The sequence below is a fragment of the Chrysochloris asiatica genome, unplaced genomic scaffold (assembly GCF_000296735.1).
Source record: "Chrysochloris asiatica unplaced genomic scaffold, ChrAsi1.0 scaffold00132, whole genome shotgun sequence".
Lineage (NCBI taxonomy): Eukaryota > Metazoa > Chordata > Mammalia > Afrosoricida > Chrysochloridae > Chrysochloris > Chrysochloris asiatica.
Window position 1 is genome coordinate 1,332,525 of NW_006408650.1, and position 21,888 is coordinate 1,354,412.

Below are 21,888 nucleotides of genomic sequence, written 5' to 3' on the forward strand. Positions count from 1 at the left end.
GCGGAGCTGCGAAGGGGCCTGGGGCTGGCCGCCGCCCTGCTGCCCCGCGGACCCATACGCATCCGCGCCCACCCGCCTGCACCGGTGTGAGCGTTCTTTTTCCGTGTTGGGGCGCCGGGCCTCCGAGCTCCGGCCGAGATTGCAGGCCTTGCGGAAGTGGTGGCGGAGCGCGCGCTCTAGAGGCGGAGCTTCCCGATTGCAGCGCTAGACCCACGGGCCCCCGGGCGCGGAGCATTTTCGTGCTGATGCCCATCTGGTCCCGGGATTGCGGGTCGTCCCAGAGCAACCCAAGGGCCTGGGGGGATTGAGCGGGTTTCAGTAAACATGCATATCTCCTTTGGGAATAGGATGGAGTCCCTCCCGAGGTGCAGGAGGCCATCCCCAGGGTCGGAGGGGTCCTTGCAAAAGCTTGGGGCTTAGGCTCACCTGCCTGAGCGTCAGTAGAATTGGAGTTTGCACGGTTGGTTATGCGCCTGGGCAGGATAGAAGGCGCCTCCCCCCGCCCCCCAAGGGAGACCTACTTTAGTGATCAGTGAGCGTCATGGGCCGGGACTGGCCAGCAGTATCCCGGCCTGGTCCAGGGGCTCCTGAGGCAGTAGAGATGAATCCACTTGGGCTAGGTGGGTCTGGGGACAGTTCGGTTACCCATGCAAGGCCCCCAGAGGGAATGGTAGTGAGCAACCTGGTTATATACATGCGCCGGGAATCACAAGGTCAACAGTTCGAAACTGCCAGCTGTTCTGCCGAAGAAAGATGAGGCTTTTTGCTCCAGTAAAGATTTGCAGTCTCGGAAACCCTGTACATGGTCACTATGAGTCGGAATCGACTCCACGACACATAACCAACCAACCAGCCTATGAGATGGGCAGCGTGGGAACTGGTGTGTGTAGCAGGTGCTTGTTTTCTGGGTGTGCTCTGTCTGTCCTTAGGGACACGTAGCTGCAGGGGGAGCTGCCTTCCTGCTTGAGGGACCGGAGGGCCAGTTGTATTCAGTGGTGGGGTGCAGCCTGCCTTCATCCCCACCCACCCCCATGCGTCGCAGACCAGGCGAGCAGCATGGCTGAGCTGGAGCCCACCGCCGAGCAGTTGGAGCAGCTGGCACAGATCGCTGTGAATTCTGAGGAAGAGCATTCTGTCAACTATAAGCCGCCGGCACAGAAAAGCATTCAGGAGATCCAGGAGCTGGACAAGGATGATGAGAGTCTGCGCAAGTACAAGGAGGCGCTGCTGGGCCGTGTGGCTGTCTCTGCTGACCCCAATGTCCCCAACGTTGTGGTGACCCGCCTGACCCTGGTGTGCAGCACAGCCCCAGGCCCCTTGGAGCTGGACCTGACAGGTGAGTGGAGGCCTGGGGGCTGAGAGCGCGCACTCTGGTGGGAGCAGAAGTTGCAGCTGGAGATGGTGTGGGCGTGGGCGTGGAGGGAGTGCTGTGGGTTGAGGTGCTTGTGGTGAACCCCTAGTCTAGCTAGACTTCCTTCTTTTACAGGAGATTTGGAGAGCTTCAAGAAACAGTCATTTGTGCTGAAGGAGGGAGTGGAGTACAGGATCAAAATCTCTTTCCAGGTAAGATGAGTGGGGGCCACCTAAGGGGCTACCGGGAGGGTTGGGCTAGACGTGGGACTGACGAGGCCCCCACTGCTCAGGTAAACAGAGAGATTGTGTCCGGCATGAAGTACGTCCAGCACACCTCCAGAAAAGGCTTCAAGCGTGAGTGTACTGTCTCGCTGGGGCTACCTGCTGGGGGTGGGACCGCCGCCGGGCTGGGCAGTACTGACCAGGCTCTCTGTGGCTGCAGTGGACAAGACTGACTACATGGTGGGGAGCTACGGCCCGAGGGCAGAGGAGTATGAATTCCTGACCCCTGTGGAGGAGGCACCCACAGGCATACTGGCCCGGGGCAGCTACAACATCAAGTCCCGCTTCACAGACGATGACAAGACAGATCACCTGTCCTGGGAGTGGAACCTCACCATCAAGAAGGACTGGAAGGACTAAGCCCTGGCCAGGAGGCGAGCAGAGAGGGACGGACGGACGGCCCCCCCACCCCCACCCTACTCTCACTCCCCTCCCCACCCCCATATCAAAGTGCTGACAGGGCCCCACGCTGCCCTCCGCAGCCCTGGCCCCTCCCCTCGGCCCCCTCCCGCAGGCCCCAGCCTCTGCCGTGGTCACCGTGGTCACCGTGGTCAGTGTCTCGTTGCTGCTTCTGCCTGTGCTGTACCCAGGTTCCTGTCAGCTTTCCTGCCCGAGGGCGGCATGGGGCAGGGTTCTGGCTCCTGGGACTGTTGTCACCATGTAACCATGATGCCTTAACATGTGGAGTGTGTGTGGGCCCGTCGCTAAGCTTTCACCCTAGTGTCTGCATGAGCATGTGGTCTGTGTCCCGTCTGCGTCCCTCACACCCACAGGTGTCCGTGTACTGCTGCTCCCCCAGCCTCCAGGGCTGTGGGGACGGCTCTGTGGCTTGGGGAAAGCCAAATTGCCAAAACTCCAGCTGCCGCCCCGGGTCCCGCCCCATATGGCCAGGGTGGTCCTGCCTAGGCCATGTCCTGAGTTCACTCACCTGCCACCAAACAGAGCCCTCGGACGAAGCTGCCTGGCCTGGCCTGGCGCCCCATGGCTGGCCCGTCAGTATTTATTGCCTCCATCTGTGCTGCCCTCTGGGCCTGCCCTTGCCACCTCCACCGGGCTCAGTGCTGCCACCCCCCGACCTATCCAGGACAGACAGGGACCAAGCACGGAGTTGGGAGCCGTCTCCTGTGCCCCCCCAGCCCCCTTCCTAGTCATGGTGTTGTGTCTGCCGGGCCATTAGCCTCCAAGACCACAGAGAGCCCTTCCCTATATCCCCCTCTGACTGGGAATAAACTCCCCAAAGGAGCCAGTGGTCCATGCTTCCTGTCCTGTGGGAGGGGTGGGAAGGGGGTGCCCCCTGCTGGTCAGGACCACTAAGGCCCCATGGGCCTCAGGCACACCCTTCAGAGGTAGTGTATTGGACCAGAAAGAATACTTCCGGTTCCAGTCCTCAGTCCTGATGGCTGTGCTGGGCTAGTGGGGATCAAGATTTTGGCAGAAAGTCCCATGGTGGTGTCCTGGCCAGTGAGGCTCACAAAAGGTTGGGGGAGAGGGGGTAACTGGGGCTGGCTTCCTTGACATGCTGGGCCAGACATGGAGCTGTGAGGGGCCCGGGCGCAGGCGGCACCCGAGTCACCACTGAGGGCGATGGCTCCAGCAGGCTCCACTGCTGGTTAGGGTGGTGTGGGCATTGCTTAGGGCTTCTGGGAACTGGGAAGTAAATGCTGCCCCTTGCTGAGCACCACCATGGACTGTGTGTGGGTTCACAGTTCATTGGTGGGTCCTAAACAGTCCTGGCTCTTGAGTTCTGGGCTGCTGGGGCCAGACAATAGGGTCAGTATGTTTCAGTGCACGGTTGGGCCCGGAGGTGTAGCTGGTGAAATGGAAGAACAGGATGGGGGCATTGTAGGACTCGGTGGGGACGCCTGGTTCTGTCATGGAGCGCCAACCTCAAGGGCTGGATGTGTTGGCCTCCTCTCAGCTCCCTGCACTGGGTGCCCAATCCCCAGACCAATCCTTCCCAGAGTCTGTCTGCCCGGCTCTGAACACTCAGAGCTGGTGGCTTCCAAACCAGGACAGCCAGGACTTGGCTCTGGGCCCTTCTGTCACACTGGATGTCACTGGTTGACACCTGTTTGGTGAACCCTCCCTTCCAGAGCTATGCAGGTGACCAACAGTGCGTGCTGGGCAGAAATGTGAGAGCAGCCACAGGAGGCTCTGCCTACCTTCCCTTGGGGACTCCGGTGAAGCAGCCAGCCACCCCAGGGCAATCGTAGAGGCAGAGGCAGCCAGCCCCACCCCAACCCTCCCTACAGGCGGGGCCCCAGGCAGCTGGCCTGGGTCTAGTTTCGGCCACACCTGCTCACTTCCCAAGCCCAGTCTGCATTATAACAGGTCTTGGAGGTTTTCTTGGGTTTTTTCCATCTTCAGGAAGAGGAGGTGAACTCAGCCCCGAGTGCCAACCTGTATTTGGCATGCTGCCAAGAACTAGGACTTTGTCCCGGCCTCATCCCTGGCACCTGGGCAATGTGCATGACCTGTCCCTGGTTCCAAGTCCAACCTGACTCAATGAGGCCTTGGTCTTCGGTCCAGCCCCTCCTCCCTACATCCCCTACTTTCTCCTCGGTTCCCTTTATGGAACCCCGTTGGCAGGGGACTATAGATGGGACCTGGTGATGAGCACTGTTGGGGATCTATGGAACATCCTCACTTCTCTCCACCACCTGCACAGGCAGCTCTGAGGTGGACCTTGTAGGCAGAGCCTATCCTCAACTCCAAACCCCTCCTGGTGTCCCAAGCCTGTCAACTCAGGAGAATAGGCTGAACAGACATTGCCTTACTCAAACCCCCTTTTAGGAATGGGTGCCAAGTGCCCTGAGCTGTGAGCCTGCAGCCCCCACACCCTGGGCCAGGCCAGTCAAGGAAGCACCACGGGGACATCAGAGCCAGTCCCCTGGGGCTGCCAGCAGGGCTGTCAACCTGGACGCGCGCTGCCCAGCAATGGCTGGGGTCTCCATGGGAGCTTGACTTGGTTGTACTGACAACACTGAAGAGGCGAGGCATTAGTGATGCCTGGATGTATCAGTGCCCAGGATAGACATCCTAGGTCACAAGCATGCCTGCCTGACTTCACACAGCTCACTGAGGCTGTGAGGGCTTCAGAACAACTATTCAGCTGTGCAACTCTGACTGCCCTGTCACCTGCCTGCAGATGATGCCTGCCCTCCCCCCAGCTATGCTCAGCCTCTGCCACCCAACCCAGAAACCAACTGTGCCAAGTCGCACAAACTGTTCAGGATCCCTGGCCTGGTTCTGGGCATCCTAACCTTTTGAGAACGTTCATCCTTTACAAATGCTTCGCTGCTGTTCTGGGGCAGCCTGTCCACAGACTGTTTTGACATTAGTGTGCCTCCGCCTTTTCCTCTCTCCCCGCGGGCCAACATGATATCAACCCCCGTATTCTGGTATCTAAACTGTATTTTCAGGGATCTCATACTTCAGGCCCCAAATTGTGGTTGCAAACAAGGTTGTGACAAACCCATAAACGTTAAAAGATGGGGCAAAGGGGTGTGAAGCAATCTCAGAGCAATAACTAACAGTTACTAATGTAACAGTAATGGTTACAGAAATGGCAAGGCCCTGTCTTAGCCAAGAAATCCAACGCCTATAAAATCACCTGTTGAAGTAGGCAGGTCTCCAGAGCAGGTACAAGGTACATCTCATTCCCTGGACCTGGGGGAGGCTAGAGACAGAGGATGATCTTGGCCTCAAGGAATTGCCATTTTCAGTGTGGAAGTGCCTCAAAAGCAACAGTCTGACACACAAACTCTAGAAGGTATACAAGCGCCTTTGATTTTTCCATTTCTGCATCAGGATGCTCTTGGCCAACATGTACAAGGAACGTGGGAGTGTTTCCCTTTCCCCTGCCAAGTTATTACATTGATGCTGAGCCTAAAAATCTGTGGTATTTCATAAGCAAATGGAGAGGGAGAACCCCTGGAGAAAAGGGGGTAGGGTGGGGAGGGCAGAAGGGAGTAAATGGTGGAGATGGAAGGCTGTGAACCGTCCGATAGAATGTAATGAAAGCCCCACGGGTGATTTAAAATCGGCTAGTAGCCACGTTAACAACAAAAAGAAACAAGTGAAATTAATTTGCGATGAATTTTATGTAACTCAATATACACAGCATTTCAACATGTGCTCAATTAAAAACATTTTTTACTTCCTTTTTGACCTCCGTCTCTGCACTCTGGTATATTTGACGCTTAAAGTACTTTTTCCAACAGACCATATTCTGAGTGCTCTGCCGCCTCTTAACAGCGAGCGCCCGGACAGGGTGGGAGGAAGGCCGCTCCCACCTTCCACCGTCTGAGGACTCGCTTGAGATCCTGGCCCAGCTGTGTGTGTGTAGGTGAGGGGACTCAGTGTGTGAGTAGGTGAGGGGACTCAGGTGTGTGTGTGTGTGTAGCTGTGTGTGTGTGTGGGGGGGGGGGGGCTGGGACACCTTTGAAGCTACCACCTGCACACCTGACTAGGAAATATCACAGGTGGGGAACGCCCCCTGAGATTTGGCAGCGAGTGGGGCAGGAGGGAGAGATAAACTAAAGGGCCACACCTTGAAAGCCTTTTGCCCAGGGCAGCGTCAACTCAGCAGTTGTGTGACCTTCCCCAACATAATAGCTCTGACTTGTTTGCCAACCTGGCTCCCTCCTTCGACCTGCCCTTCTAGTGAGCTGTCTGCCACCACGTCCAGCCCTCCCACCCCAGTTCTGGAGCCCTTGGATGGTGGTGTGGACGGTTAAAGCATTCTGCTGCTAACAGAAAAATGCCTTGGAAGAAAGACCGGGCGATCTATTTCCATAACACCAGGAAAAGCTATGGCGGACACAAATCTATTCTGACACACATGTGGTCCACTGGGTAGCAACTGATGAAAATTCTGTAGCCTCCCCGCGCCTCGTAGGGGGTTCAGGGTGCTCACAGCACCCAACACCCTGTTACGGCCGCCGAACATGACTCGCACTGGCCACACGCTCTCGGAAGTTGCTTCCCTCCAACTTCCGGCCCGTGGGCCGGAGGGGCGGGGCCATTACAGATACGCTGTCCAGTCAGAATACAACACGAAGGGCTTTGGAGACGCAGACGCGGCCCCGCCCCCAGATGGGGTCCGCCCCACTGCCACGTTCGACAGAGGAACGCGCAGGGTACGCGCATCTCTCGACCAATCAGGAGCTGCGGAGCCCGGGCTCCCAAAGGACTCAACCATTCCCATCGGGCGGAAGATACGTGAGAAAGCCGCCAGTCAGAAGTTGCAGGAGAGAAAGTTCTCCGCCAAGAGCCAATGAGAGGCCGGGACAGAGCGCCAGCGCGAGCCCTGCCGCCAATCCTGGAGAGGGCGAGGGCGGCCTCCGGAGCGATTCTGAATCCGGTGCCGGGTCTGGCGTGGGCATCCAATCCGAGCGCGGCAGAGGCCGGACCCGGGCTGCGCCGACCAATGGGACGTGTGCGGCCTGCTCGTGCGGGCGGTGGCAGAACGGGCGAGGGGCGGGGGCGCGCTCGCGAGCCGGATGTATAAAGGCGAGGCCGGGCGGGCGCGCGCTCTGCTCTAGCTGTCCTGGCGGCGCCAACTGAAGCGCCAGCCTCCCTGCCCGCGCCGACATGCTGTGTCGCGCTCTGCTCTGCCTGGCCCTGGCCGCGGCCACCGGCGTCCGCGCTGACGCCCCCGAGGAGGAGGACCACGTCCTGGTCCTGAAGAAGAGCAACTTCGAGGAGGCGCTGGCGGCCCACAAGTACCTGCTAGTGGAGTTCTGTGAGTGCTGCGGCCGACCCCTAACCCTGGGTCTGACCCCCGACCCTGGGTCCCAGATTCGGGGCCGACGCCAGCCGGAGGGATGGTCTGGGTCTCTGGCCGCTCGCGATGGGCCCATAGAGACACTGGTGGCTATGGCCACCCTGAGACCTGGGATGGACGGGCCAGCTTTGCCCTTCCCACTGTCCAGTCCCCCGAGCCGCGGTCTCTGAGCTTCGGCTCGTTCTCATGGCAGGCTGGCCAGGCTCTGTCCGAGTCCCCAGGCTCGCCGTGTCCCTTAAAGGGCGTCCTTCCTCTAAGATGGAAGCCTGGAGCTGGGGACGCGGGGTGACTGCTGGGCCGCACCAGTCGGGGTCTTTGTGCCTGATGGCCACATGGCTCAGCCGCCACCCGCCCGGGTCCAGCAGCTGAGCCTGGCGGCGGTGGGGAGCCCGGGACATCTGCGTGTTACACGCCCCTGACTCTCCATCCACCTTTCCCTGGGCTCTTAGTAAATGCCTGCAGTAACGCGGGACCCGCGTGTGGTGGTCTGTCCCTCACGGCCCCGTCTCAGTGTTGCCCAAGACCACCAAGATACTGATGCAGTGTAGTGAGCTCAGGGGGTTATCTCGGCGCTAGATAAGGTTTTTGTGAAGTAAGCAGCAAGAGGGGCCCCCCCGGGTAACCCTGGTGCTGGGCCCTAACCTCAGGGTTGCCTTTTCAGATGCCCCCTGGTGTGGTCACTGCAAAGCACTGGCCCCTGAGTATGCCAAAGCAGCTGGGAAGCTGAAGTCAGAGGGTTCCGAGATCCGACTGGCCAAAGTGGATGCCACCGAAGAGTCCGATCTGGCTCAGCAGTACGGCGTCCGTGGCTACCCTACCATCAAGTTCTTCAAGAATGGAGACACAGCTTCCCCCAAAGAATACACAGGTGGGGCCCAGCTCCCCCCCAGAGGCTTCAAAAAGTTCATGGGAATGGACTGAAAAGGGAATGGCAGCTTCCCGCGAGCTTTTGGTGGTGCCCCCTGGTCCAGCTGAGACCCGGCTTCCCCGCCCTGGGAATGCCCCGCTGGCCCTGGAGGAGTTGTTGGCTGGGAGTGCGAACAGGGCAGGTTGAGAGGTGGTAAGCAGTTTTCAGAGCACCTCTCTGCCTCTTAAAGAGGTCCATGGAGGAATGTCCTCTGTCGTGGAAGAATCTTCAAGTGGGAGGGTGCTCTGTGTTCTGAAATGGGGTCCTCTGATGTCACCTGGGGCAGGGCCATCGCTAACTGTTGAGTGCTCGAGTGTGTAGGTGTCCAGCACCCCAGCCCTGTCTGTACTGACGGAGCCCCACCAAGGAAGCCAGCATGAAGCAGAACAGTGCTCTGTGGCCAGGGAGAGTCTTGTCAGGACAGGCAGCACGTCCGCCAGAGCCGCGTGGTTCTGGCCTGTAGCTAGCTCTCCCAGGGACCCAGCAGACATGACTGTCTCACCCCGATCTCAGTGCCTGCTAGTGCGCGGTTCCCACCTTGACTGGTGTCTACCTTCGGAACAGGAAGTGCCAGGACCAGAGCTGGCCATAGTGATAGTTGGCTTATGCTAATAGTTGGGTTTGTAGGTGAGCTGACAGCTCTTAAATCCACTCACAACTGGTGAGTCAGCCTTTCAATCTGCGAGCTGGTGCCCTTCCCAAACTGAACTAGGTAGTCAGTCAGACCCAAGGAGGGGAAGTGGTTCTTCAGGGCCTTAGGAGCAGGCTCCCTCACGTTCTTGTGGTCTAGTCTGGGTGGGCCACCCAGCAGGCCAAGGACACAGCGCCTGGCCCACCTGTGTGAGGCCTAGGGCTGTGGGCGAGAAACAGACCTGGAAGTTAACCGCCCCACCTCTCTTAGTCACCCCATGTCACTAAAGTCAAGACAAAGGCTTTCTGAGATCCTGAGAGGGACAGAAGGTGTGTGTGCATGTGTTTAGTAAGTTCACAGGTCAGGTACGGTGTAGAAAACAACGTGAAGGGACTAGAGGAGAAAGACAGTCTGTGATACCAGCGCCGTCTTGCTCCTGCCCCTCAAACAACGCTGGTCTCACCCTGAGAAGAGCTGCTTTATAAACAGCTGGTCGGAGGGTGAGCCGCTCTGGGTTCCTGGCAGGCTCAGGTGAGGTGGCCTGTGTCCAGGCACCTGACCTTAGGACACAACCTGCCTGTGTTTGGGTGCAGCTGGCAGGGAGGCAGATGACATCGTGAACTGGCTGAAGAAGCGTACAGGCCCTGCCGCCACCACGCTGGCTGATGGCAGCGCTGCTGAGTCCCTGGTGGAGTCCAGTGAGGTGGCTGTCATTGGCTTTTTCAAGGTAGATAATTGAGTCCCACCGGGGTGTCCCCAGGGCTGGTCTACCTCAGCCCTCAGCAGGCAGTTGGTGCTCGACTGTGTGGTCACCTGGTGCCTCCTCTTGCAGGACGTGGAGTCGGACTTTGCCAAGCAGTTCTTGTTGGCGGCAGAGTCCATTGATGACATCCCCTTTGGGATCACTTCCAACAGTGACGTGTTCTCCAAGTACCAGCTCCAGAAGGACGGGGTTGTCCTCTTCAAGAAGGTGAGCCGCCCAGCAGCCCTGCCCACTCACCCTGCTGCTGCTCTGTCGGGGTGGGGCAGCTACTGCTGGGCAGGACCTTGTCCCCAAGAGGCCCAGCAGAGCAGCATGGGCCGTGGCGGCCACCACAGCAGGGCTTTGTGGGCCATCTTCAGTGGTGGCCAGTGGGCTCTGTTCAGTAAAGGCACTGGTGAAGCTATTTCTGAGCGAAAGCTTTTAGGGGAGTCTTTCCACCCTCCTGACAACGCCCCAGGATCTAGACTGAGTTGCCAGCGTGGTTGTCATTCCTCTCTGTGAGGCGTGCTGTCTGTCAAGCTTTGTGCCAACTCTAGTGCCCTTACTGCTCATCACCCTCTTACTGATGGGGTGCTGTGGCCAGCTGGTGGGTCAAGCACTCTCTCTTGGATATGGCACTCTGCAGAGGACAGGAAGGGGGCTTCTGACCTTTGACTTCATCTCGGCTTTTCCAGTGGAAAGAAGAGGACTGTTTTATTGTGAATTATGTGGTAGTTTATACGGGAGATATAGAGGGCTTTCGTTTTGAGCGAACTGCTGAGATGAGCGGCGAGCCCAGCAGCTGGTGACTGAGGGACGGCCTCGCTTCAGGGCAGGCCTAGCACCCAGCTGGTTCCGTTGGCAGAGCACCCGAATCTCCCAGATCTGACCCCCACGGGGGCGGCTGGCTTTTCTATGGGCTCTCTCCCGTCTATGCGGAAGTCACCCTAGGTTTGCCGCCTGTAATCCACTTGTAATCAGAAACCAGGCCTGTTGCCGTGGAAGGAGGGTTTGATGCTCACGGAGCCTTCTGGGGTCACGGTGGGAGATGGGTTGTTCCTGCGCATGCAGAGCACCCACACACACACAGTGTAGAGACTGTGGTCCTAGACCACCGATAGCGGCAGCAGTGTGGACCCCAGCAGGGCAAAGGTTCTCTCTGAGCCAGCTGTGGACTTGGCTTCCTGGTGAGCGGTGTGGCTGAGCCAGGAGGGGGCGCAGCAGAGCAGTCAGCTCCACCCTGGGCGGTCACCTCAGTTCCTCAGTGACCCAGCATGCTAGGACAGCGGGGGGACCTCACAGATGTTCTGACGTTTACATCCTTTCTGTGGCTCCTTCCCCCTGGGGCACTGAGGACTTGCTGTTTAGAGCTGTGAGTTGCTTGGTCTGTACCATGCCTGCACTGCCCGGCCATTCTTCCCGGGGGGAGCGGGGGCAATCTTTCTAGAAGGCTCTTGTCTGGATTCAGTGGAACTTAGAGGTTGCAGACTGTGCTGGGCTGCTGGAAGGCTTGGGTGTGTAGGGGTTCCCACTCCCCACTGAGAGCTGCCCGTCTTCCCCGCGAACTTGAACGCGCTCCTCTGTCCACCCACCTTGTGGCTCTGGGAAGGGGCAGTAGGCTTGACCGCCCCTGTCCCTGTAAGGAGCTCAGCAGTGACCGCCATGTATGGTTAGCTGTGTGTTTGGTGGCAGAGCCCACACGTGTGTATGGCCACAGGGCTTTCTGCAGCAAGTGACAGGCTGTGGGCACGGTGACAGCCACTCTGGAGAAAGTCCAGGAGGAACATGAGTAAGACCTGGGAGGTGTCCTGGAGGAAGTCTCAGCACTTTGTGCAGCATGGTCCTCCGGTGGTGGCCCTTCCTGTGCCAACCACGTCCTGAGGTCACAGTGGCTGATGTCCCTTCATGCCTGCATATCACAGCCCAGAGATGATCAATCACATTAGACAGAAAAATGGAGACACTTTGTTGTTTTTGCACCATTGAGTTGCTTCCAACCCGTAGTGACCCTATATAGGGTTTCCGAGCAGTGGCTGGGGTGAGCTTGAACAGCCAACTTTGCAGTCAAGCGCATTAACCCAAAAAGCCGCACCAAGACTCATAATAAATCCCACAGCCATCAGGCACACGGTGTGTTTATGAAAGAATGATCATGCTAAGAAGGACGTGGCTTCGTGGAGGAGAGCTGGGCCCTCGGCCTTTGGGATTCAGCCATGCACTCCCAAGAGGCTAAGTGGGGTCTGGCAGTGAGGTCTCTGAAGGGATCGATGGGGGCCTGTGTGTGAACCACTAGACTGAGTAGGGGGCTTATGTTCGTGTTAAAGCTGAAGGCTCTCAGTCCCCCAGGAGGTAGGGCTCTCAGAAAGCCTGAGTGGATCATGGCATGGTTGGGTCAGCTCTGGCTCTTGGGGAGGCAGCAGTGTGGGGGGCGGGCTGTCATGCACTGTGGGCAAGAACTGCTCTGGGGGCCATAGGCCTGCTCCTGACACTCCTTTGTCCACAGTTTGATGAAGGCCGGAACAACTTTGATGGGGAGATGACCAAGGAGGGCCTCCTCAACTTCATCAGGCACAACCAGCTGCCGCTGGTCATTGAGTTCACCGAGCAGGTGGGCCTGGAGTGGGGCGGTGGGGGGTCCCCACACAGGCGCTGTTCACGTCTCAGTTCATCTGACTGTTGTTGGTACACAGACAGCCCCGAAGATCTTCGGAGGGGAAATCAAGACTCACATCCTGCTGTTCCTGCCAAAGAGCGTGTCTGACTACGATGGCAAGCTAAGCAGCTTCAAAAAGGCAGCAGAGAGCTTCAAGGGCAAGGTGAGCTAGCTCCACTACCTGCCAGTGTTGGGGGGCTGCTGCTGAGACCCTCCAAGAAGCCGCAGCAGGAAGTGGACACTCCTAGCATTGTCTCAGTACACCTTTTCTCCCCCAAGATCCTGTTCATCTTCATCGACAGTGACCACACTGACAACCAGCGCATCCTCGAGTTCTTCGGCCTCAAGAAGGAGGAGTGCCCTGCGGTGCGTCTCATCACCCTGGAAGAGGAGATGACCAAGTACAAGCCCGAGTCTGACGAGCTGACGGCAGATAAGATCAAGGATTTCTGTGACCAGTTCTTGGCAGGCAAGATCAAGGTGAGAACCCTTAGCCTTCCTGAGGCTGCGTGTCCGTGGGACTCTTGTGGGCAGGGCAGCAGTGGTTCACACTGTCCCCGTGACGTGCACCCTCTGGCCGTAGCCCCACCTGATGAGCCAGGAGCTGCCTGAGGACTGGGACAAGCAGCCCGTCAAAGTGCTGGTCGGGAGGAACTTTGAGGAGGTTGCCTTTGATGAGAAGAAGAATGTCTTTGTGGAGTTCTGTGAGCGCCTTCTGTGTGGGGGCTTTGGGGGGCAGCCGCTGTGCATGGGGTCTGGGGGCTGACAGCTGTTTTCCTTGCAGATGCTCCGTGGTGTGGTCACTGCAAACAGCTGGCACCCATCTGGGACAAGCTGGGTGAGACGTACAAGGACCACGAGAACATCGTCATCGCCAAGATGGACTCCACCGCCAACGAGGTGGAGACCGTGAAAGTGCACAGCTTTCCCACCCTCAAGTTCTTCCCCGCCAGCGCCGACAAGACGGTGCGCTCCGGGCCGGGCCGGGCCAGGCAGGCAGGCGGGTGGGCGCGGCTGTGGGCGGGCCTCACCCCCAGTGTCCCCACAGGTCATTGACTACAATGGGGAGCGGACACTGGAAGGGTTCAAGAAGTTCTTGGAGAGTGGTGGACAGGACGGGGCAGGGGACGAAGACGTAAGTGTCATTCTCACCAACCCTGGTCCTCAGGCATCTGACCCCACAGCACCTGCTGCTGGACCCACTCGTATCTTCCTGTCAGGGCACAGCCCCACTGTGCTAGATTGGGGTCCTTCCCCACCCGCCCCGCTCCTCACGGGAGCCTTTGCTTCCAAGAAGCTGTCTTTTAAGTGTGCGGTGGTTTCTGTGTTCTGGTCTCTCCCATCCGCCCAGGCCTTCTTCTCAGGGCCCTGGCACTGGGGTGTGGGGGTTGTCCACCTCTGCTTCTGAAGGGGCTGTGCTATACATACCTGGGGCGTGAGGTGGGTGTGGTGGTCCTAATGGCTCTTCCTGCCCCCATGATGCACCAGGATCTGGAGGACTTGGAGGAGGCTGAGGAGCCAGACCTGGAAGAGGATGATGACCAGAAAGCTGTGAAGGACGAACTGTGAGGCCACCGTGCCTACCTGGACAGCAGACGCCCACACCTCGGGCGGCACTGCAGGCAGCGGTGCCTCGGGAGACCCCAGGACCCTGCAGGGGCAGCAGCCAGAAATCCAGGGACCTCTAACGCTCCCCCTAACTCACATGCACACCTCCTGCCCCGTGCAGCTCCACTTTGGGAAGGGTCTGTCTCTGCCCGCCCTCGCCCCGTTTCCTCCATTGTCCATTGTGATGTGCATTTTGTTCCTGATTCCTGCCCGGCTGCCTCTGCAGTGTCTGGGGATCTCACACTGGCCGTCACACTGCTTTTCAGGAAGCTGCCTGTGGGATTCCTAGACACGTGTGGGCGTCAGGGCGTGTTTCTCCCTGGAACTCCACCTCCATCCCCCCCAGGGGACAGGAGCAGCTCAGGCTGGGCCCGGCCACACCACCTCCTGCCAGTGTGGTCACAACAAAGCACGGCTCTTCATTTTTTATTTTATTTTGGTTAAACTGAGACTTCTGCATCTCTGGCAGGCAGGTGGGTCCCACTATGGGAAGGGGCTGTCATTTCACTCTTGAGACCCAAGGCCAGCCATGGTGGCACTTCCCCAACCCCAGCCTGGCTTTGAGGGCCAGGTCCTCTGCCCTGCGTGGTGGCCGGAGGCTGGTGGAGGCTCCAGGCTGGGAGCCAGGGCTGGCTGGGTGGTAGCAGGCGGCTTGAGCTGAGCCCCTTGTCTTCAGGCGTGTCTACCCAACACTGAAATTGGCCAAATAAAGTTGAAATTTTACTACTCGCTGCTTCTGCGCTGTGACTTGTCCGTCCTGGTTCACCCTCATGGAGCTCAGCAGGACTCTGATCTGCAGAGGGGGGCTGCTCGTGACACTCAAGCTCTAGTGAAGTCCCCCAGAAAGGTGCCCAGAGACAGCCTCATGTGTCCCGGCCCACTGTGGATACCAGGGAACCAGGAGAGGGGGAGGCACACGGTAGCAGGGAGGGCATGTTCATCTTTGATCATACGACTGGGGCTCTGGTGCTCCCTGAAATGTCTCAGGCCCCAACACTTGTATCGACTTCCTCTGGGAGTAGGACAGTTGTCTTTTACCAGACCTGCTGTTCACATGCTATGGGCCCCTGGTGGTGGTACAGTGGCAAGCGGTATCATCCTCAGCAATGATGTGGGGGCAGTCACCTCCACCTTGAGACCCCAGGTGCGCTAGCCTGCCTTTCGTGTAGTCAAACCCCGGGCCCGTCTTCTCCCTGCTGACCGAACCCAGTGCCGTCGGGAACATTCACACTCGGCGCCCCCACATAGGATTTCCGAGGCTGTAAGTCTTGATGGAAACGGCCACATCTTCTGCAGAGTGGGTTTGAACTGACTGTGTGGTTAGCTTTCTAGTGCTTATCCCACAGAGCCACTGGGGCTCCTTTGTGAGGTATACAGCACGTGAGCCCACGCTGCACTGAATTAACATGGCTCTTGTAGTCATAGTCTTCGTTGTGAAATGCCATTAAGTCGGAGCAGTTGGTGGGCTGGAACTGCTGACTTTGAGGTTCCCAGTCCAATGCTGGTCCTATAGTGCCACACCAGGAGTCCAGAGCCTTTGTAACTCCCACACTATGTAAACGAGGTGCTTGTGGCCTGCCCAGGGGGTTGGACAACTAATACAAATGAGCTTCATGGCACCCCTGGGAAAGAGGTGGTGAAGTATCAAATTAGCCAAGGAACTATTCAAAGACATCAGTTCTCTGGATTTCACATGCCTAGGACGGGTTTGTAAGTACCAGGGCTTGGATCAGGCACACCTTAATCCTCAAAGGGACGTCTTTGTTTTTTTAACATTTTAAAGAGATTTTTTGCAGCAGAGTTGCCTAATCCGATGCATCCGTTGCTGTTTGTGGAGCGAATTTCTTGGCTGCTACCTGTGGCGGGGAGCATACTGGTCAGGAGCATATTGGTCAGGCTGCCAGCCTCAAGGTCAGCAGTTGGAAACTACCAGCTGTAACGTGGGAGAAAGATGAGGCTTTCTGCTCCAGTAAAGATTTACAGCCTCGGAAACCCTATGCAGGGCCGCTATGGGTCAGAAACAACTCCACAGCAAACCACCACTGCCACCTGTGGGGGGGGGGGGGGTTGAGTGCCTTTGAGTCACTTCTGATTCATAGGAAGTAACCCTGTATGAGGTTTTTAAGGAGCAGCTGGTGGGTTGGAATTGCTGATTTTATGGCTCAAATTGAACTTGCAGTTCAATACTTATCCTACAGCACCATACCAGGGGGTGGAATCAGGCAAGTAAGAAGGTTGGTCAGTTCTATCTTCCCACTGGTCTTGAAAGAACCATCCCAAAGGCACCCACAAGAAGAGATGGGAGTGTAGTGCATATTCCCTGCGCTGGACCCAAGAGACAGAGTAGAATTGTAGCCCCACAGATGGTATAAGATGGTGGGAAGCAGAACCAGGAGACCATTGTGAGAGTGTGCAGTGAGCTTCCAGGACCACGAAGTAATACTTGTTAGAGAAGACCCCGAGCAGAGGGCGAGAAGCAGCTGTCCTGGTTAAGATTGTAATTCTGAGTCTTCTCGTTACTTCTAAGCGGATCCTGATGGGAATTCTATCGTGTTACTCAGCTAGTAAACCCTGTACTTGTCGGGTATGGTCCGGGAGTTCTGTGTGCTCATCAGGATGAGCGCTCACCCCCAGTGCAGAGGCAAGAGTGCTGCAGGACAAAGGCTGCTGTCGTATTGATAAAAACGTCGGAGAGAGGTGGGAATCAGCTGTATGTGGCTCTCCTTCCCTTGTGAAGCTGGAGGTGGTAAGAGGTCAAATGCTCTGGCCATAACATTTACAAGGCCCCTGGTGCCCTCTTCACCCCCCCCGTGACCAGCTTCTCATTCACCTGAGTCCCATGGCTAGACCTGTGTCAGGCTAGTTTCTGGAGAGTTCAGCTCCCAGGCACAGAGGACACAGGTGGACACTGAAAAGGACATCGTACTTGACATCAGCAAATGAGGAAGATGGGTTACCATAATGGTGACAAGAATGGACTCAGCCAAATCAACGGTGTAAGGATGGAGTAGGGCCGGGCAGGGTTTCTTTCTGTTGTACCTGGGGTCGGCGACTCAGGGGCACCTCACACCGAGAAGAGGACAGTGGGACACGGGTGGGGGAGACACAGTTGTGTGGGAGTCACCTCTGGCTAGAAGTGGGGTCAGGCAGGCTGCCAGTGGTGGCAGGGGTCGGGGTGGCTGCAGGGACTGTGCGCTGCTGGTCAAAGCTTAGCAGTAGCAGGCCTTCTCCCTCATCCCTTTTTAAGCAGCAGGAAGGATGCCCTATAGTCTAAGAAAGCTGCCAGGCCTGAGAGTAACTCTTGGGCCCAACGGCCTCAGCTGCCGGGAAGGGCTGGTAGCCCTCCCTGCAGCCACTGGGGGGTCTGCACCCTGCTTTCTGTAACCAGCACATGCAACATTCGGCGCCATTTAATAAAACTGGATGTTGGGCCATATTTCATAGAGGACAAGTTTGCCTTGTCTTCTACAAAGGAGAAGATCATAACCTATGCTCTTCTGAAAGATCATAGCCTCGAATCCTCATGGAGCTCAGCTCTACTGTGCACAGACAAGGTTGCCACGAGTCCTAAGAAATTCTGGATGACAGTGTGAAGAATGGGAATTCAGAGCATTTCATTGTGCTCATGTGGAACCTACAGAGACCAAGAAAGAGGGAGCTGTTCACACAGAATGGGGTAGTGTGTGAACTACGATTAGGGAAGGTGTGCATCACAGCTATATCCTTTCACCAGACTCATTTAATTTGTGTGGAGTCCAGGGGTGGCTTTGTGGGTTAATGGGATGCGCCCTGCAAAGTCAGTTTAAACTGCAAGGTCTGTGGTTCAAGGTCACCAGCCGCTCCTCACAAACCCTATGAGTGTGAAGAGACTTGATAGCACTTAACAACAGCAAGTTCAATCGGTGTGCTGAGCTAATAACCGAGACACTGAATTATCTGAAGAATACAGCATCAGGATGGGAGGAAGGCTCATTAGCAACGTGCAGTGTGCAGATGACACACCTTGCTTGTTGAAAGCGAAGCCAACTTGAAGCATTTATTGGGGAAGATTAAAGATTACGGCCTTTAGTGTGGATTCTACCTCAACATAAAAAACAAAAAAGAAAAATCCTCACAACTGGACCAATAAGCAACATCATGATAAACAGAAAAGATTGAAATCGTCAAGGATTTCATTTTATCTGGACCCACAATCATGAAAGCAGCAGTCAAGAAATTAAATGAAGTCTTGCGGTAGACCAATCTACTGCCAAAGTCCTCTTTCAAGTGTTAAAGAGCAAGATGTCACTTGGAGACTAAGGCGCACCAGACTTAAGTCCATGGTATTTTTAGTTGCCTCACATGCATGCAAAAACTGGACAAGTGAGGAAGACCGGAGACTTGACACCTTCGAATTGTGGTGTTGGTGAAGAGTACTGAAAGTGCTCTGGACTCCCAGAAGAACGAATAAAGCTGTCTTCGAAGTAGAGCCAGCATGCTCCTTGCTGGAAGACAAGATGGAGAGACTTCCTTGCCAGACTTTGGACATGTCACCAGGAGGAATCAGTCCCTAGAGAAGGCCCGCGTAAAAGAGGAAGACCCTCAACGAGCTGGGTTGACCAGTGGCCACCACGATGCAGCAGGACAGTGCTTCATTCTGCCATATGTAGGGTCACATGAGTCGGAACCGACTCAGTGGTACCAAGCGACATGGGACAGACTAGACTGAATGGTCAGTAAGAACAGCACCAAGGCACTTCATGAGTTCATACGGACCAAGAAGGACCAGAGACAAAGTTACAGAAATATACGGTTTGTTCTGACCCAGGTTACAGATGCTTATGCCAACTGCCAAGATGACCAACTGAAGGCCAGTCCGGACAAAAGGTCTGAAAAAGTGAGGCACTTTAGTTTGTCTACAAAACATCTGTTCCCATGGCAACAGCAAAAAAAAAAACGTACACTATCTTTTTAGGGATCAGCAGCACCTGGGGAGGCTTCTGTGACTAATCTTCTCTCCGATCCACCATCCACTGAGAACACCCAAAGCCAGAGAAGGCTGCGCTTTCTGCTAACAGAGCAACTGGACGATCCTTTTTGGGGTCGCCCAGCAGACCTCCCTGGTAGCTTGCTCAGACCCTAACTTAAGCCAGTGTTCTTTCATTTGATCCTCTTGGGGCGGGGGTGGGGCGGGAATTTTCCACAACCTAAAGAAAAGACAATCTTCAAATCTTCACATCAAAGGAAAAGTTCTGTTTCCCCATTTGCAATGAGAACTCTCAGTTTCTGGGCTGTGAGTAAATGAGCCAGAAGAAACTCTAGCTGACTACTCCCAAGTGACCACATTTGCATCTAACCACCACCTATCTGCTCTGGGACCCTGGGAGTTAGGGGATGCTAGGCTACCTGTTGGGTCAGGTTCCTAGGAGGAGGTCTCCACAGCCACAAATGTGTTGAGCCCAGCTGTGCAGCCTGGAATAGGTAGAGCGCTTTCAAGTCTGTACAATTTATCCCCACGCATTTGGCACAAGGCTCCGAACCTTAAGGTTATCTAATGCACTTGTTTTGTAGGCTTGAATGCAGCAGTCTGGTGATCCAAGCCTGCTGGTCAGCAGTGCCAGCTCCCCTACCCCACATGCACTGGTCTCTCCTAGGAAACGTCCCTCGTCCGAGACCAGACTGCCCTTGTTTTAGTCCCCAGTGTCAAGTGTCCCTGACCCCAAGGTCGCACATGGGCCTCCACCCCAAACTCTGTTCCTGTGTACCTGTACCCCCACATGCCTTCACACAAGCAGGAGCACCCCCATGTACCAGTCCCTCTGCACCCACACCCCTGGCAGCTTGGAGCCTGGCTGTGGCAGCCCTGTTTCTTGGGGCTATTGCACAGTTAGAAGCCTGTGAGACAGGATGCCTGCTGGGGCACCACCTTTTCATAAAGTTCCCCATCGCCCTCCTACGGGTGTGTCTGTCCTGGGTCAAATGGGACAGCTTATCTCAGGGTCAACTGGACGCTGTCTTAAGTGTGAGGTAGACTGAAGTGCCAGGAATCGAAAACCAGGTGTTGTGTAGGGTGGGACCAGCAGTTGGGTCCTGTGGCTACAGGGACAGTTGGAGAACTTGGAGCCTGGGGCTTCTGAGTAAGAGGGAATGCCTTTAAGGCCCAAGTGCTGAAGGAACGGCTAGTGGAATGCTCGAGTCAGTGGAACTGGGCCTTTGTCAGGAAGCTGGCCCACTGCTATGCTGCGGAACAGGTTTGGGTGCACCTTCCAAGCTAAAACGGACCAAGAAGGGAAGCTGGACCATCTAGTTCCAACACAGCTCACCACCACCACAGTGAGAGCACAGAACTGCGCAGCGTTTTGTCGTGGTGTCACGGGGGCTCACCCACTGGTATCAGGGTCCCTGGATTACCACCCATCATGCCCCTCTGCCTGAGTCTCTGGGGCTGTCAATGACCTAGGTCCTGGCTTTGACCAGGCCCTTGTCCTCCTTGGGGCTTCTCCTGCCCTCTGTGGGGCACTTTCTGGGTCCAGCTGTGGGGCAGGAACACTAGCCAGGAATAATCTGACCCGTTGGCCGGACACAGCCAACAGGTGTGCTGAAAGATGAGTCACCAAACATGATCTTGGGCAGAGAGGGGACGGCTCAGTTTCAGGCCCTCGTGGTGGCAGGCATGACCATGCAGCTTTATATAGCTCTGTGGGCCTATGTAAGGCGGAGTGGGTTTCTGTAGTACAGGCCTCTGCCAGCCCTGCACGCTGCTCACCACTGGCTCTGAGGGTCCCCCACGGGCAGTCCCCCTATAACCCTTCAGCATGCCCAGCAGAACTGTTCGCTATACCCGCTACAGCCCACAGCAGCGGCGGCGGCGGATGCTGGCTGACCGCAGTGTCCACTTCCCAAACGATGTCTTATTCTTGGACCACATCCGCCAGGGCGACCTGGTACAGGTGGGGCGCTTCATCAGGGCCCGGAAGGTCACTCTGGGCACCATCCACCCCTCAGGTGAGTACTGGCTGAAGGTCTGCAGGATGGCTGTCTGCCGACTGTCAGCCTCTGCCATGAAACCCCTCTGCCCTGCCCAGGACTGGCCGCCCTGCACCAAGCTGTGCTGTCTGGGAACCTGGACTGTGTAAAGTTGCTGGTGAAGTATGGGGCGGACATTCACCAGCGCGATGAGACTGGCTGGACGGCATTGCACATCGCCTGCAGTGACGGGTACCCAGACATTGCCAGGTGAGGGAGGCTGGGGGCTGCAAGCTCTAGCTTACCCTGCTGAAGGGGGCTCTACTGGAAGCCTTTCCCCGGCCCTGTCGCCCTCCTCAGAGCAAAGGTGATCGAAGGGCCCTGTCCTTCCAGAGGGTCGGGTATCTCCCACATCTCCACCTGCAAATACCAGCAGCTGACCTCAGGGACCAACCTCTGGCCTGGGTGCAGCGAGCAGCCTGCAGGCCACTTCACCGGGGGCCTCGCTGGCTCTTCACACAGGTACCTCATCTCCCTGGGGGCAGACAGAGATGCAACCAATGACGATGGAGACCTGCCCTCCGACCTCATCGACCCGGACTTCAAGGACCTGCTCGAGTTGTTCCAGGGCACCAGGATGGACTGAGCTGGCCCTGGCTCTGGACTGCCCTCTGCAAAGGACGTTCACCTACCCCAGGTGGCCGGATCCGCCCGCCCCCCGTCCCCCGCTGGCCTAGCTTTTTCTCCAGGTGACTTTTTTTATTGTGACACTTTCTACTTTTCCAATAAACGTGGTTCCTAAGCCCGCGGTGGTGGTTCCATTACTGATGACACGCCGGCCGGGACACCTCCGCCGGACGCGCTCCGGGAGGTCACGTGGCCCGGCGGCGCGGCGCCTGCGCGCAGGCGCTGGCGTCACTTCCGGCCCGGGCCTCTCAGCTGGAAGAGGCGGCGGCGGCGGCCGATCGGGCAGGTGAGG

General features: G+C 56.9%; 4 protein-coding genes across 5 annotated transcripts in view; all 4 read left to right on the forward strand.

Annotated features, from left to right (window-relative positions):
• The first annotated feature begins 1,049 nt into the window (after positions 1-1,049).
• ARHGDIA (Rho GDP dissociation inhibitor (GDI) alpha) lies at positions 1,050-2,017 on the forward strand. Of its 2 annotated transcripts, none has more exons than XM_006869499.1 (4): positions 1,050-1,336; positions 1,487-1,563; positions 1,644-1,707; positions 1,796-2,017. In XM_006869499.1, the coding sequence occupies exons 1-4, from the start codon at positions 1,057-1,059 to the stop codon at positions 1,993-1,995; spliced, it is 621 nt and encodes a 206-aa protein (XP_006869561.1). In that variant the 5' UTR covers positions 1,050-1,056; the 3' UTR covers positions 1,996-2,017. The 2 variants fall into 2 exon arrangements, with proteins under 2 accessions (XP_006869561.1, XP_006869562.1); XM_006869500.1 differs by having other exon boundaries at positions 1,057-1,336; positions 1,928-1,995.
• Positions 2,018-7,055: 5,038 nt separating this feature from the next.
• P4HB (prolyl 4-hydroxylase, beta polypeptide) lies at positions 7,056-13,925 on the forward strand. Its single transcript, XM_006869501.1, has 11 exons — positions 7,056-7,381; positions 8,085-8,291; positions 9,555-9,688; positions 9,794-9,931; positions 12,207-12,311; positions 12,394-12,519; positions 12,636-12,836; positions 12,940-13,060; positions 13,141-13,322; positions 13,405-13,491; positions 13,845-13,925. Exons 1-11 carry the CDS (start codon positions 7,231-7,233, stop codon positions 13,923-13,925), a joined length of 1,533 nt encoding a protein of 510 aa, XP_006869563.1. The 5' UTR covers positions 7,056-7,230.
• A 6,833-nt stretch (positions 13,926-20,758) lies between these two features.
• PPP1R27 (protein phosphatase 1, regulatory subunit 27) lies at positions 20,759-21,565 on the forward strand. The gene is made up of 3 exons (XM_006869502.1): positions 20,759-20,948; positions 21,029-21,179; positions 21,432-21,565. The coding sequence occupies exons 1-3, from the start codon at positions 20,759-20,761 to the stop codon at positions 21,553-21,555; spliced, it is 465 nt and encodes a 154-aa protein (XP_006869564.1). The 3' UTR covers positions 21,556-21,565.
• A 171-nt stretch (positions 21,566-21,736) lies between these two features.
• LOC102828842 (collagen alpha-2(I) chain-like) overlaps positions 21,737-21,888 on the forward strand; it is a 4,029-nt gene continuing 3,877 nt past the window's right edge. Inside the window, exon 1 of the mRNA XM_006869630.1 lies at positions 21,737-21,882. Coding sequence (XP_006869692.1) covers positions 21,737-21,882 — 146 coding nt within the window. The remainder of the gene's footprint in view (positions 21,883-21,888) is intronic.